We start from the raw sequence: 13,686 nt of genomic DNA on the forward strand, positions 1-13,686 counted from the left end.
TAAAATTACAATGTTACAGCTTTATTAAGAGTTTACTTATAGTACAAAGGTCAAATTTAGTTTGTGAATATTATGTATATTATTGTTTTTGAATATTATGTGTATATGATTATGTTATTATGTGTATATGCCATATCTTCTTGCTTTTTTTGTTCGTTTGTGTTATTAACACGGTGGGTCGAACTCCCATGATGCACTTTGACAGGGCTGGTCCAGATGAGCCAAGATGGCGGACGTAGACGAGCAGCTCACTGATGAAGAAAGGGTATGATCAGTTGATGACCAAACTTTTAAACTTCCTTTTCTCCTTTGCCGTTTTAAAGACAAATAGTTTTGATGATTAGTTCCAGTCCTGGCTTGTTAGCAGATTCGGAAATACGCAGAGAAAGATCTAAGCGCGCTAGCACTCTGCACCGTAATTTGAGATGTAGAGCGTCTAAACCTCCGTCTGGAGTTTAAATCGCTTCCTGTTGGATAGGTAGTGCACTAAATAGGGTGTGGACGGCAGTGTTAGATACTCTGCGAAGGGTTTTAATATAGGGAATTTTGACGGGTTTTGGGACGAAGCCCGGCTAGATTTGGGTGGCTAGTACTCAAAATCTACTGCTGTGAAAGTGAGTTTGAGTGTGTAATGCGGCTCGGTAGTTTTAGGAAAAGTATCAGGACTAGTAATAAAATGTGTTTTCTTGTAATTGATACCAGGATTTTTAACTAACCATATCTAGTTAAAAATATAGGAGGGTGGATCCACTTACTATTAATCTAATTATAGCAATTGTATTCGATTGGGCGTTTAATTGATCACATTTAATCTCGATGTTTCATCAGGCTGCATGGTTTGTGTAGTTGCACGAGTTATGCTTTGAGACTGACTTTGATTTTATTTGTTGCATTAATATTTCTCATTTGGTTGCCCAAAAACCTCATTGATTAGGCTAAAAGGTCCCAATTAATGCAGTGCAATGCACTGTAAGGTAATGTAATGTAATAATACCAGGTGAACTAGTTACCAATTTACAGACTAAGAGGACTATATGAGTAGACTGGATGGTTGTTTTGTTTTCAAGTCATTATTTGATCCTTGCTACATTTGCGTCTTGTGTCTAAGCTAAACCAGGGAAAAAGGCACAAATAAATTTTCTGTCCCTGCTTTGGGGCTACGCACAATTTTTATTCATCGTCAAAATATTTATATAATATATATATATATATATTTGTGTGTGTATATATTTGTGTGTTCTTGGACTGAACCTGGTAATTAGTTTGATTATTGAATATAACTATAATTAAAATGATGTTTGATCACTGAGCTGTGTGCTCCTGTTTTAGTTGTATTTGTTTGGAGTTTAATTTGTCAGATTTTGTACTTTTTGGATTCTTCGCTGAGTCTCAGTAACCCAGCCCACATTATGCGTGTTGCTGCATGCATGCCTTCCTCCCTCTTCTTAGTGTGTCTGCAATCTGCTGCAAGCAAACGATCCCTTCCGGTGCTTAGCTGCAAGTTTGCGACAGCTATGTGGTTAGATTCGTGTAGAGACCAGCAGAAGCAGCTTGAGATATTTCAGTTATGCCTTCACATGGAGAGCCTGTGGCCTCGCTCTTCTCTGAGTGATTAGTCCTACATTTTGCTGTATGTTAAATTTTACATTAAGAGTAATAAGAATTAAGTGGTTTTTGTTAGAAGAAGTTCAGATGATTTATTTAGCTAAATTCTTAGAACCAGGAAGATTTGTTATATAATGAATATAAAATACTCAAATGATTTGGCTCATTCAGACACAGACAGGATTGTTGATTATCCTTCATATATAGTTCACAGGTTTAGACAGTAAAAGTTGGATTAATGTCTCAGTTTTACAAGTTTTTATAAGAACGATCATTTATAAATTCATTAGCTAGCCTACGGGCTCTAATATGCAGCCCAATCTCGTGTTATGTAGAATAGAAGCCCAGGTTTCTAAGCAAACTGTCAAGTAATGATGAAGTATTTCGCTAGTTCAGTAGATTAATAGACACTAAGTGAAGCGAACGAGTATAGGGTTATGTAGTACACTGTCGTTGTGCCCTTTCAACAAAACATTGCATTGTTGGCCAGCATTTCGTTACTGAACTGTGGAGCTCTGTTTTGCACATTCCATGTTAAAGACATTGAGTATGGCCAGTGTCTACCCACACATGTGGTATACGTGTTAGCAGGAGAGTTATATAGCTGCTGTGCTTTGAATTATACTCTGCTTGAATAACGTCTGCTTCCTCAAACCTATGGAATGATGTTTGTGGCTGTGGATGCATTGTACCAGCATGAAGGGAATTAGGTTTAAATATACGTACCACATGAAAACATTTTTTGTCAGAGTAAGGAACCTGCTTACGAGATTTGTTTGTCCCAGATGTTTACCTTTCAGTCAGTATTTCATAGATCATACCGTTTAATTGGCTTTAATTTAATTTCTTACCACAGTAATGCTTATCAGGCGAGTTCGTGTTTATGCTGTGAGCTCAGTAGGTTTTATTTGCTTGTTGATTTATGTTCATGCCTGATTTATAATTTTTTTGTATCAAAGAGACAGGTACCGCCATAGTTTCAGATGTATGCGTTCTGATTCTGGGCAGACTCGCTATAAACTTATAAGAAGTCAAACATTACATACAAATATTGGACATTTAGATGTGAGTGAGAGAACATGTTATCTGGTGGCAGAAAGCTGGGAGGGGGAGAAAAGTCTAAATATATTTAAATGGAAATTCTTCACAGTAAAGACAGCGAGGATCAAATCGTTATACACTCACACTACAACCTGTCTTTTCTGTTCTATGTCTCTTGTTCTGTTATTCCATTTTGCCCCTATCATCCCCCTACCATTCCACATTAGGGAGGTGTGTGGGGTTTTTCCACACTTTAGCGTTCTTTTAAGCCTCTGGACTTGTCAAGGTGACTTTAATCTCATTTTCCACATTCTGGTAATAAAAAGACATGAAGTGGAAATTCCAGACTGTAATTTCTCTCTGGTAGATTTGAATACTTCTGAATAAAAGCTACAGGAGCTTTTACAAGCTTGTCTTGGCCAGAAAACATGGCCAAAAAGTCCTTTTGGGCACATTTAGTGCTGAGAATTTTTGGCAGCATTAGATAGTGTACAGTGTTGAGGCACGTTTCCTGTTGCCTAAAAAAAGTCCTTATTTTTCTTTTTTTTTTTTTTTTATGCAAGTTATCTCAACTTCCTGTTTTATGTTCCAGTGTACATGGCACAGATGTTCTGTCATAATACTGGGGGGGAGGGGGTGGTGGTGTCGGTGTCATTTTCCAATCTTTATATTTATGTTTTAACTTAACTTACATAATGTATGTTCTATGTTGGGCTGCTGCTGTTGATTTATTTTTTTCTTTTTAGTAATCGAGTGTTCTGGCAATTATTCTACCAATTAATCAAATGATCGGTTAAAGTACCTTTTCTTTATTAAAGAGCAATTCTAAATAAGAAAGAGAAAATTTAACGGGTCTCTTAAAATGTAATGTAAATAAGTAATTTTTCTTTTTTTTTTCTTAACTAATTTTTTTTAAAGAAATTGCATTTTTATTGCTGAAATTGCATACAAGAATATCTGTGAAACTAAACCCATTTATTGCATTTAAGAGCAACGTTACATCAAAATGCAAAGTGCGTTTAAAAAGTCCCTCTGCAGTAAACGTGTAGAGCAGGTTATGGGAAACTATTCATTTAATGAAACTCATTATTATTCTCACCCATAAGTTTATTTATTATATTTCGCACAGTATCGCAATGTGGTTTTCTTGTCTCTCCGGAAAAGCTGCTAAAAACTTTCCACTAACTAAATTGTGTATTTATCGCCTTTAAAAACGTGCTCCACTCCCTGCTCTACTTTAAAAACATTAACTGCACTGTACAGTGTTTTCTTTATGTTTTAGTTTGAAAAATTCCCAAACGTTGGGAACTTTCTGGCGTTTTATTTGGCCTGAACCTTTTCCTCACCCCTCACAGTTTTCGTTCTTTTCTGCCATTTTTTATTCTGGGCATCTTCTGTGTCACCTGTTCAGAGCACTCCAGAGTTTAGTGGGCGGTGCGCCAGTAATAATGACCTGTAAAAAAACAGTGCTCAGTGTGTACAAGTTTTGTTGTTGCTGCTGTGTTTGTACAGTCATAGACACATTACGTTCTTTGACACATTAAGCTTGTGTCAAAAGCTTGTGGACTGTCAGGGGATCATTTCCTGTCATTTTCTGATCTGTAAAAAAAAAGTAGTGCTTCAACCTATTTCAAAAACAACAGTAGATGACTAACACATACATACATTTTACTTATGTGTGAGAGGAAATAAGTACTCGTCCCAGGAGTTGGCAGTAGTCCTGGTAGCTCATTTAATTAAAAAAAAAAAAGAAAAAGCTTTAGTAGCTTGTCGGTGTTCACCAATGTTACTTTCTTGGACCATTTTTGATAGATACTGATCACTGCAGACTGGGAAGCACCCCATAAGAGCTGCAGTTTTGGAGATGATCTGATCCAGTCGTGTCCTTGTCAAACTCGCTCTAATCCTTACACGTGCCTATTTTTCCTGCTTTAAACATATCAACTTTGAGGACAAAAGGTTCACTTGCTGCCTAATAAATCCCACCCACTAACAGCTGTAATTCACTTCACCGGTCATCATGGTATAATGTCATAATGTTATAACATTATGACATTATGACTGATCGGTGTAGAAGACTAGAATTACAACTGTAAATAAAATAGCAAACAGCATTCTTAATGTTGAAAATTAATTCATAGAGTTAATTTGTCATGAATAAGGTGGGGATCGAACTGAATTCCTGAATATCAATAGTGTGTATTGCTTTTACAGGCCTATACTGCCATCTAATCTACTGAAACCAGATTGATGTTACGATGCTAAATGGACAGATTTATCATTTAGGAGTCAGAGTATTTGAGGTTTTTTATAAGAGGTTTTTTAGTGTGTGTGATCGTGTGAATCGTTTCCTGTCTTCATTAGCAAGTAGCTTAGATTAGTGTTCAACTTTTATCATGCAATTGTGCTCATAGTAGCATCTATTCCTTTCTTTATTCTTTATTATTCATGAGCATGCAGAACATGAACAGAACTGATGAGAGGTAGAGAAGGATTCAAGCACAGTTTGTATTTCTTTACAGACCTGAGGACAGTTACTCTAGTGTGTCATATAATGATATGAAAACTGATTGCAGCAAAGCTCAGAAAGTGAGGGATAGCAGGCAGCTACTCCATTCCTTGTGTAAAGGAAACCATAATGAGCTGTGTTTTACTCAGGGAAGTGTGACGAGGTTCCTTAGTTTATATGAGCATTGCTTAGAAAAACCCTCACGTGTCTAAGGAGCTGCCTATAGACATGAACAAACAAGAGAGCACATCTCAGTGTCTGACAGCTGTTCTGGCTTAGTAGGAGTGGAAAATTATAAGAATCTCTCCTGTAAATTAAGAAAAATGTCATGATTTTCAGAATAAAACATTTGCTATTCTCCACATTGTATGTGTGAAGGTGGCGATTATTGGATTCATGATAGTGTCCAAAAATTTTACAAATAAGGTAATGTTATGCAACAAAACAAACTTTGCTTGTTTGTGTGGGATGGTTCTTTCCTGTGTGCTCACAAAGATGCTTCTGCAAATTTTTTTGTCACTCTCTCATGTTCCCTGCAATTAGTATTTGCCCCTGTCTGTTTGCCCCTATTTTCCATTGAACATATTGGTCCTATTTGTCAAAATATAACCCAGTTTATTCATGTAAACCACTGTTACATGGCCGGGAAAAAAGAAGGTAATGATTATGAATGAACTTAAGCAGTAAATGGCAGTCACTGGCCACACTTTATTTTCTAGACCATAAAGCAAAACCAATGAATCAATATTAGGTGCTTTGAAAGATTTTAGAGTAAATGATAAAGGCAAAAGGAAGTTGTTTTTTAATTATTTGTATTTCAGAAAAAAATGCCAAAATGTTAATCTGGTATTTTTTTTTTTTTAGCTTTTATTATATTAAAATGCAGCATTTTGACCGTTATTATGGTAATAAAGGAACATCTGTGAAAACTACAAAAATATCTTCAAATCCTGTGTGGGTAATCTTTTCTCTATATAATGCTAAATTTAAACAATATGTAAATTTTGTTTTCTTTTTTTTTTTTTGCAACAGGTCCGCATTGCTGCCAGTTTTGTCATTCATGCACCACCTGGAGAATTCAATGAAGTGTTCAATGGTGAGAGCTCAGAATTACAACTGTATGAAATCATTTCCACCAGAATGTGATCTGCCTCAGAACATGGAATACGTTATAGTTACCCAATTAAAATTTTATGTTAAAGCAGGTTTTGGTGTGTTGTGATTTGCTTCTTAGGGCTGGTATTAAAAACCAGCTGTGTACAGTGTTACATACTTTACAATTGTTTTTAACTACAAAAAAAAAAAGCTGAGAACACTGTTGTGTGATTGCAGATGTCCGTCTACTGCTCAACAATGACAGTCTGCTCAGGGAAGAGGCGGCTCAGTGAGTGTACACTTTTTTGCAATCATTGTCTATTATTTTTAGATCAACTATTTGTACACAAACCCTAATGAACAAACAGAGCTTAGTGCAGAATGTAACGTTGTAATGTTGTGGCTAATATGAACTCTTTTTAAGAAGCTTCGGTTTTATAGCCTTTACAAAAACATGCCTTCCCACAAATCAATTCCCACCATTGTGTCATTGCCTGATTTGGCTATCTTTCAAATCTTGTTATAAGAGGGAAAATGCCTCTCTTATGTTTCCATATTGGTCACTTGAGAATAAATACAGTAGATTTCAGCTCTTTGTTTTGGTGGATCAGAGGTCATTTCAGTCTCATTCAGAAACCTAATCTTTCATGTTCAACCTAATCTTTCATATTGTTTGATGGCTTAGGAGTGACATTAACTGTACCAGTATGACTATCAGATTTTAATGGTTATAATGTAGTGTTTAAAATTCTCTCTCTCTTTCTCCAATTCTCCACATAACAGTGCCTTTGCCCAGTATAACATGGATCAGTTTACACCAAGCAAAATTAAGGAAGATCAGGTAATTTGCACCAGTTTGATGTTAATTAATATGAGAACAATAACTTGTCACTATTTCTCACAAATTGATATAAACATTTAAGTTATTTGGCTGTATTTTGTTGATTTGAATCATTTAATAAAGTAACACTAAATCCCTGTTAAAATGCAGGTGTTGATCACGGAGCATGGAGACCTGGGAAACGGGCGGTTCTTTGACCCGCGAAACAAGGTGTCGTTTAAGTTTGACCACTTGAAGAAAGAGGCCAGTGACCTGCAACCGTACGCAGGTGAAACAGCTCTGGAACCGTGGAGGGAGGCGTGTGACTCTGCACTCAGAGCCTACATCAAAGATCACTACCCTAGTGGAGTGTGCACTGTGAGTATGCTTCATGCATCATGTGCCTTTCTCAATGTCACTTTTCTTAGTCAGTTTCTCGTGACCTGCTAAAAGCACATTCACAAGCATCTTGTTCCCTGTAGGTTTATGGAAAAACCATTGATGGTCACCAAACAATCATTGCCTGCATTGAAGGACATCAGTTTCAACCAAAAAACTTCTGGTAAAGTTGCACTTATCCTTTGTGTCACTGCCTCTGTTTTACCTCTCAATCCATCTAAGGAAATCCATTATGTCTTGTCATTTTGTGCACACAGGAACGGTCGCTGTCGGTCCGAGTGGAAGTTTATTGTGTCTCAGGGTGCGACTCAGGTGGTGGGCGTGCTTAAGGTCCAAGTGCATTATTATGAAGATGGCAATGTGCAGCTGGTCAGCCACAAAGACATTCAAGAATCTCTCACCATTTCTGTGAGTTATTACAACTTACTGAGTAGTTCCTGAGAGAAATGTTTACATATTTGTTAAGACGTTATCAGTCAATATAGAACATGTTACACACCTGGACTTGAATTTGACACTAGGTGGATTTTTTAAAAATTATTATTATTATTTTTTTTATTTTTTTTAAAGAACAGACACTCTAACCAGACTCGCATTACACACTCCATGGCAAAAATAACCAGGGGGGGGGATTCTCTTTCACGGTCTTTTACAGCATTAATCAATTAATGCTTAGGAATGCTGGAGAGAATTACAGTCAGAATTAAGTCTTGCTTATAACAGCAAATTGGACTAAATCGTAGGTGGTAGTAGTAGTAAGGTAATAGACAGGTGTCCACAAACATTTGTCTATATAGTGTATCTCATAATAACTTTATTTTGTATGTATTTTTACATTCTAACTATTTTAATAAATGGCCAATGATTTGTTGTTTAGACCATGTAAAGTTCTTACATACAGTGCTTAAGTTCTTATTAAAAGCAAAATATTCTGTTTTATTAAAGGGGATATCAAAAAGAATTATCTTATAGACTTCATGGATTATGTAATTTCATGGTTTTACTTTGCCTGACATTATGATTTGGATTGAAAAAATACTGTTGAGACAGAAGTATAGTTAAATACCAGAATTGTCTGTGGGAGGATATTAGGGGGAAAAATAAACAATTGAAGGGATGTTTGCTGCAGAAGCATCAAATTAACATAGGCTTCATGCCAAAGGCCAGGAAATATACATGCATATTTTACAAAGAGTAATATACAGTATTGTTTTTGTCATTGATGTTATCACGTATTAGCATGTATTATATACTCATGTATTATATACTCAAGTGACACCACTGACTCTGACATTATAGTGTTTATAGTTATAGTATCACCTCACGCCTATCTCAGGGGAGTGTGTTGTTTATACTGTATAATGAACAAAGTAATAAAGGAAAACAAAAAGCAGTATGAAATGAAGCTGGAAGAGAAACATGGTGTCATCTGGGGTTGGGGTGGAGTCATGCGTAAAGTTGTTTTGAAATCCCATTTTTAAATTATACAAGCTGCTAAGCAAGTTGTCAGCATTTTTAATAAACTCAGTGTTTTCAGTTCCTCAGTATATAAATAACTGAGTCATTTATGCAAATGCATGTTTTTAAAACACAGTAGTTTTCAGTTGCAGTATTTTAAACCAGTAACACTTAAACTATACCCTTGAATAAGTTGTCGGATTGTAGTTTTATTTGTCTATCAAAGAAAATGACAATTAGTTTTGTTGTATGTGCTTTCTGAACATCCCATTATACAGTTAGTCCCCCTTGCTGTTATCATATCTTCCTCTTTCTGGGAATGCCTTTTAATAGATATTGAAATGGGGCTGTGAGAATCTCTGACCATTCAGTCACAAAAGCATTAATGAAGTCAGATACTGATGCCTGGGTTGAAGGCCTGGGGCACAGTCTACATTCCAGTTTATCTGAAAGGTGTTTCATGGGGTTGAGGTCAGGGCTTTAAACAGTTCACTGAAGTTTATCAATCTTTTTCCAAATCATGTCATTAAAGACCTCACTTTGTCAAGCGCAAACATGTTTGGGTTCCATCCAGTGAAGGAAAATCTTAATGCTACATCATACAAAGACTCGATCAAGGTCTGATTGATGCCACTCCCATAACCCTATATGTCCAAAGAAATAAACATTAGTAATACCCAGTACCTTTATTCTGCAAAACAAAAAAACTATTATTTATATTGCTAATTGGTCATTTCTCTGATTTTCGACTGCAAATTCTCATCCTTGTGAGGGTTATTCCTATCTCTGAATTTCTACCCTGGGCCATCAGCTGTTGCCAAAAACAAGATGTCTTTCCTTTATCCATTTAACTTTCAGGTTTATTACATAGAGTCTTAAGAAAGTTGATAAACAAAAAGCATCACTATCGCACTTAGCACACCAGCTTGAATTCCCCGAGTTTCTTCATACTTAAGTTGTTTTTGTCGGTTTCTTTGAACAGAATCCGAAGCAGACCGCTGAGGAGTTTGTTAAAGTAATTAACAATGCAGAGACTGAATACCAGGTAAGAACATGGACTTCGATTCTTTTCAATGAATTTGGTACATTAGTATTTTTTTTTTTTTTTAAACAAGTGAAATTAAACTAATATTTTTTGTCTTTCCTTCGTCTCTCAGACGGCAATCAACGAGAACTACCAGAACATGTCAGACACCACCTTCAAAGCCTTACGCCGACCACTTCCCGTCACCCGAACCAAGATCGACTGGAACAAGATCCTCAGCTATAAGATCGGTAAAGAGATGCAGAACGCTTAGAGCTCAGTCGCCATGCCTCCAGCTCTGCTCACAGCACAAGCCAAGAAGAAATGATCTGCAGGGGGCTTGAGCTCGAGCCCAGGGCCAGGATTGAGCACACAGGCACTTAGGACATGTGCAAAAAATTTTCCTTGTTTCATTTTCCTTTTGTTTTGTATTCTAATAGCCAAGGTTTAACCTCAGCTAAAGGGACTGCCTCCTTTTCCCTAATGTCAGAATGCTGTGAGATTGTTCTGTTGGGTCTGGCGATGGTCTTCGCAGTTGAACCAATACCTCCTGCAACACCAATGCACAGGGTCCGAAATGATTTACAATTAATTATTCACAGTTTATCCCCCACGCTTTTAATTGAAACGCAATACAATACAGTCTGGGTTTCTGACCAAATGTTTAATCTGAATTAATGAAAACTTTGGAATGGAGTTTAATTTTGTGTCATTTCTTTCAAGATGTTTGATTTTAATGAAAGAGTTCAAAAGGAATTTTAGGTATTTTTTGTACAATTATTATTATTTTTTTCGAGCAGATGGAAACAAAGACAGAAAAGGTTCTTGTATGCAGAAGGTGTAGGATGATTACCGCTTAGGTTAGACTTTGAATAAACTGAACACACCTTAAATACCATTTTACATGATTTGGATTATAAAAATAGATTAAACATCAGCTTTCGAGACCTCTATCAGCAGTCTATATAACTCCTTTTTTTCTCTATATCTTTGGTTATGTCCATGTTATTGTCCTTATTTACATTTTTTTTTTTTTTACGTTTCTGCGTCTAGCTTGAACTAATGTGCATTCCAAACAAAAATAATTTAAAGTTATATGGTTGAGTATATGTTTTGATTTTGGCAGTCTTGCGCCTGTCCCTAATATTAACCCAGGCCTGAAAACTTGTCAGTAAATGCGTGATAGATACACGTGCACACGGTTAAAACTCCACATACAAAAAAAACCCCACTGTTTGTGGAATATATTATGTATTACATCCTCTGGAGATCACCCGATGTGGGATGTGTTGTTCTTTATCACTTGGAAAACCTTGAAATGGGTTTCTGTTTTAGTCTCGGTTTGCATTTGATGCCCGTTTTGTGCCAGTGTGTTTATTCTGCACAATAATTTCTTACCTGAAAGCAGTGTTTTTTTTTAGAGGTACTTCTTTGGTGTACTGTCAATTGATCATCAGTTTTGAAAAAAAAAAAGAAAAGAAAGAAATCACTGTATATTTGTGGTCCACAGTTTCAGTGTACAAATGGAGCTTTTAATGCCTCTGCCTCGGATTGGAAATGGTTGCAATATCGCCCCCTGCTGTCTTCAAATGGTAGCATTTTTGTATGCAGTTGCACAGTTTAGCCTCATTTTCTGCTTTCTTCCCGAGCATTTACTGCTATTTTTTACAAAGTGTATGAACAAATAGGATCCCGAAGAAATAAAGTATTTGCACCAACTTGCCTCCTTTGTTATGGCGTATATTTGATATATAAAAGAAACTGGTTTATTTATATACATTTATATAAGGTGTGTGTTATATATATATATATATATATATATATATATATATATGTGTGTATATAAAAGCATACGTACAGTGAATAAATATAAAGGCTATAGCAGTGCAGAGGTGTGTGGACAGGTTGAGAAGTACAAATAAATAGTTTTAAGGCGATGGCATTGAAAAGATAATGTGCAGAAGAGGAAGGTTGTAAGATTATAACATTTAAGAAATGTGCAAGCTGAATAAACAAGTCTATTATATATATTTGATATATGAATGTGAAATGTTGGGCAGGATTTACAGTAAGATATAAAGATACATATAGATAAAATAGTGCAGATGTAATGAGGAGTAAAAAAGTTATACTATGTATAATGTATAATAATACTATGTATTATTATTTATATATATATATATATATATATATATATATATATATATATATATATAATAATTCTATTAATAATCCTAATTCTTATTTTATTTCATTAAGGATAAAAAAAAACCTTTTCTTTTTCTTTTTTTATTCTTATAATTGATATGCCAGTTGTGCATCTTAATTGAAATTTAATCTCTAATTTTTGTTTTGTCTTTTGCAAACAGTTCTAAATCAGCCAATGCATAAAATCATGCATGTATTTATTTAGTATGTATATTAAGCCCATATTAATCAGTCACTGCCTCATGGTGATAGACAGAGGGCCATCAGGGTAACTAACTACTGTTACTGTAACTAACTACTGTTACTGTTACTCTACTGTTACTAACTACTGTTACTGTAAATAACTACTGTTACTGTTACTCTACTGTTACTGTAACTAACTACTGTTACTGTTACTCTACTGTTACTGTAACTAACTGCTGTTACTGTAATTAACTACTGTTACTGTTACTCTACTATTACTGTAACTAACTACTGTAACTGTAAATAACTACTGTTACTGTTACTCTACTGTTACTGTTACTAACTACTGTTACTGTAAAGAACTACTGTTACTGTTACTCTACTGTTACTGTAACTAACTACTGTTACTGTAACTAACTACTGTTACTGTTACTCTACTGTTACTGTAACTAACTACTGTTACTGTTACTCTACTGTTACTGTAACTAACTACTGTTACTGTAATTAACTACTGTTACTGTTACTCTACTATTACTGTAACTAACTAATGTTACTGTTACTCTACTGTTACTGTTACTAACTACTGTTACTGTAACTAACTACTGTTACTGTTACTCCACTGTTACTGTAACTAACTACTGTTACTGTAAATAACTACTGTTACTGTTACTCTACTGTTACTCTATTGCAGGTGCAACCCCCCTGCTGCACCTGCTCCATCCTCCCTAACTGCTAATGACTTTGCCTTCTTCTATGATGAGAAGATTAAGAAAATCTGCCAGACCTTCACTTCCTCCCCAACAACGACTACACAACACAGCGACAATCCACTACGTCTCTGTCAAGCTTCTCAACCTTAACAGAAGATGAGATACTGCAAGTCATCCAATCTTGCAATCCCACCACCTGTCCTCTGGATCCAATCCCTTCAACTATGCTTCAGACCATCACACAAGATCTCCTGCCCTTCATCTCCAAAATCATCAATGGGTCATTAACATCTGGCTATGTACCAACTACCTTCAAGAAAGCAAAGGTCATTCCCATCTTGAAGAAACCTGCTTTGGATCCATCAGACATCAACAACTACAGACCGGTATCACTTCTCTCCTTTCTTTCTAAATCTCTGGAACGCACTGTTTTTAAACAACTGTCTGTCTATCTCTCACAGAACAACCTCCATGATCCTAATCAGTCTGGGTTCAAAGCAGCACATTCCACAGAGACAGCACTTTTGGCTGTTTCTGAGAAACTGCATGCTGCTCGGTCAGCCAAGCTCGTCATCTGTACTTATCTTCCTGGACCTTTCAGCAGCATTTGACACAGTCAACCACAAGACACTTT

The 13,686-nt window shown here is 35.9% G+C and overlaps 1 protein-coding gene across 1 annotated transcript; it reads left to right on the top strand.

The window, feature by feature from the left end:
* The first annotated feature begins 146 nt into the window (after positions 1-146).
* capza1a (capping actin protein of muscle Z-line subunit alpha 1a) lies at positions 147-11,673 on the top strand. The gene is made up of 9 exons (XM_083559700.1): positions 147-265; positions 6,188-6,251; positions 6,488-6,539; positions 7,034-7,091; positions 7,242-7,448; positions 7,553-7,632; positions 7,727-7,877; positions 9,910-9,972; positions 10,085-11,673. Exons 1-9 carry the CDS (start codon positions 227-229, stop codon positions 10,223-10,225), a joined length of 855 nt encoding a protein of 284 aa, XP_083415826.1. The 5' UTR covers positions 147-226; the 3' UTR covers positions 10,226-11,673.
* Positions 11,674-13,686: the final 2,013 nt, after the last annotated feature.

The sequence above is a fragment of the Silurus aristotelis genome (assembly GCF_946808225.1).
Source record: "Silurus aristotelis genome assembly, chromosome: 2".
In the NCBI taxonomy this organism is placed as follows: domain Eukaryota; kingdom Metazoa; phylum Chordata; class Actinopteri; order Siluriformes; family Siluridae; genus Silurus; species Silurus aristotelis.

Bases quoted from the DNA above. Each gene is read 5' to 3' on its own strand.
- capza1a (XM_083559700.1), top strand. From the start codon at position 227: ATGGCGGACGTAGACGAGCAGCTCACTGATGAAGAAAGG. The intron at 7,449-7,552 runs GTGAGTATGCTT...TGTTCCCTGTAG, and splicing joins ACCCTAGTGGAGTGTGCACT to GTTTATGGAAAAACCATTGA. The intron at 9,973-10,084 runs GTAAGAACATGG...TTCGTCTCTCAG, and splicing joins ATGCAGAGACTGAATACCAG to ACGGCAATCAACGAGAACTA.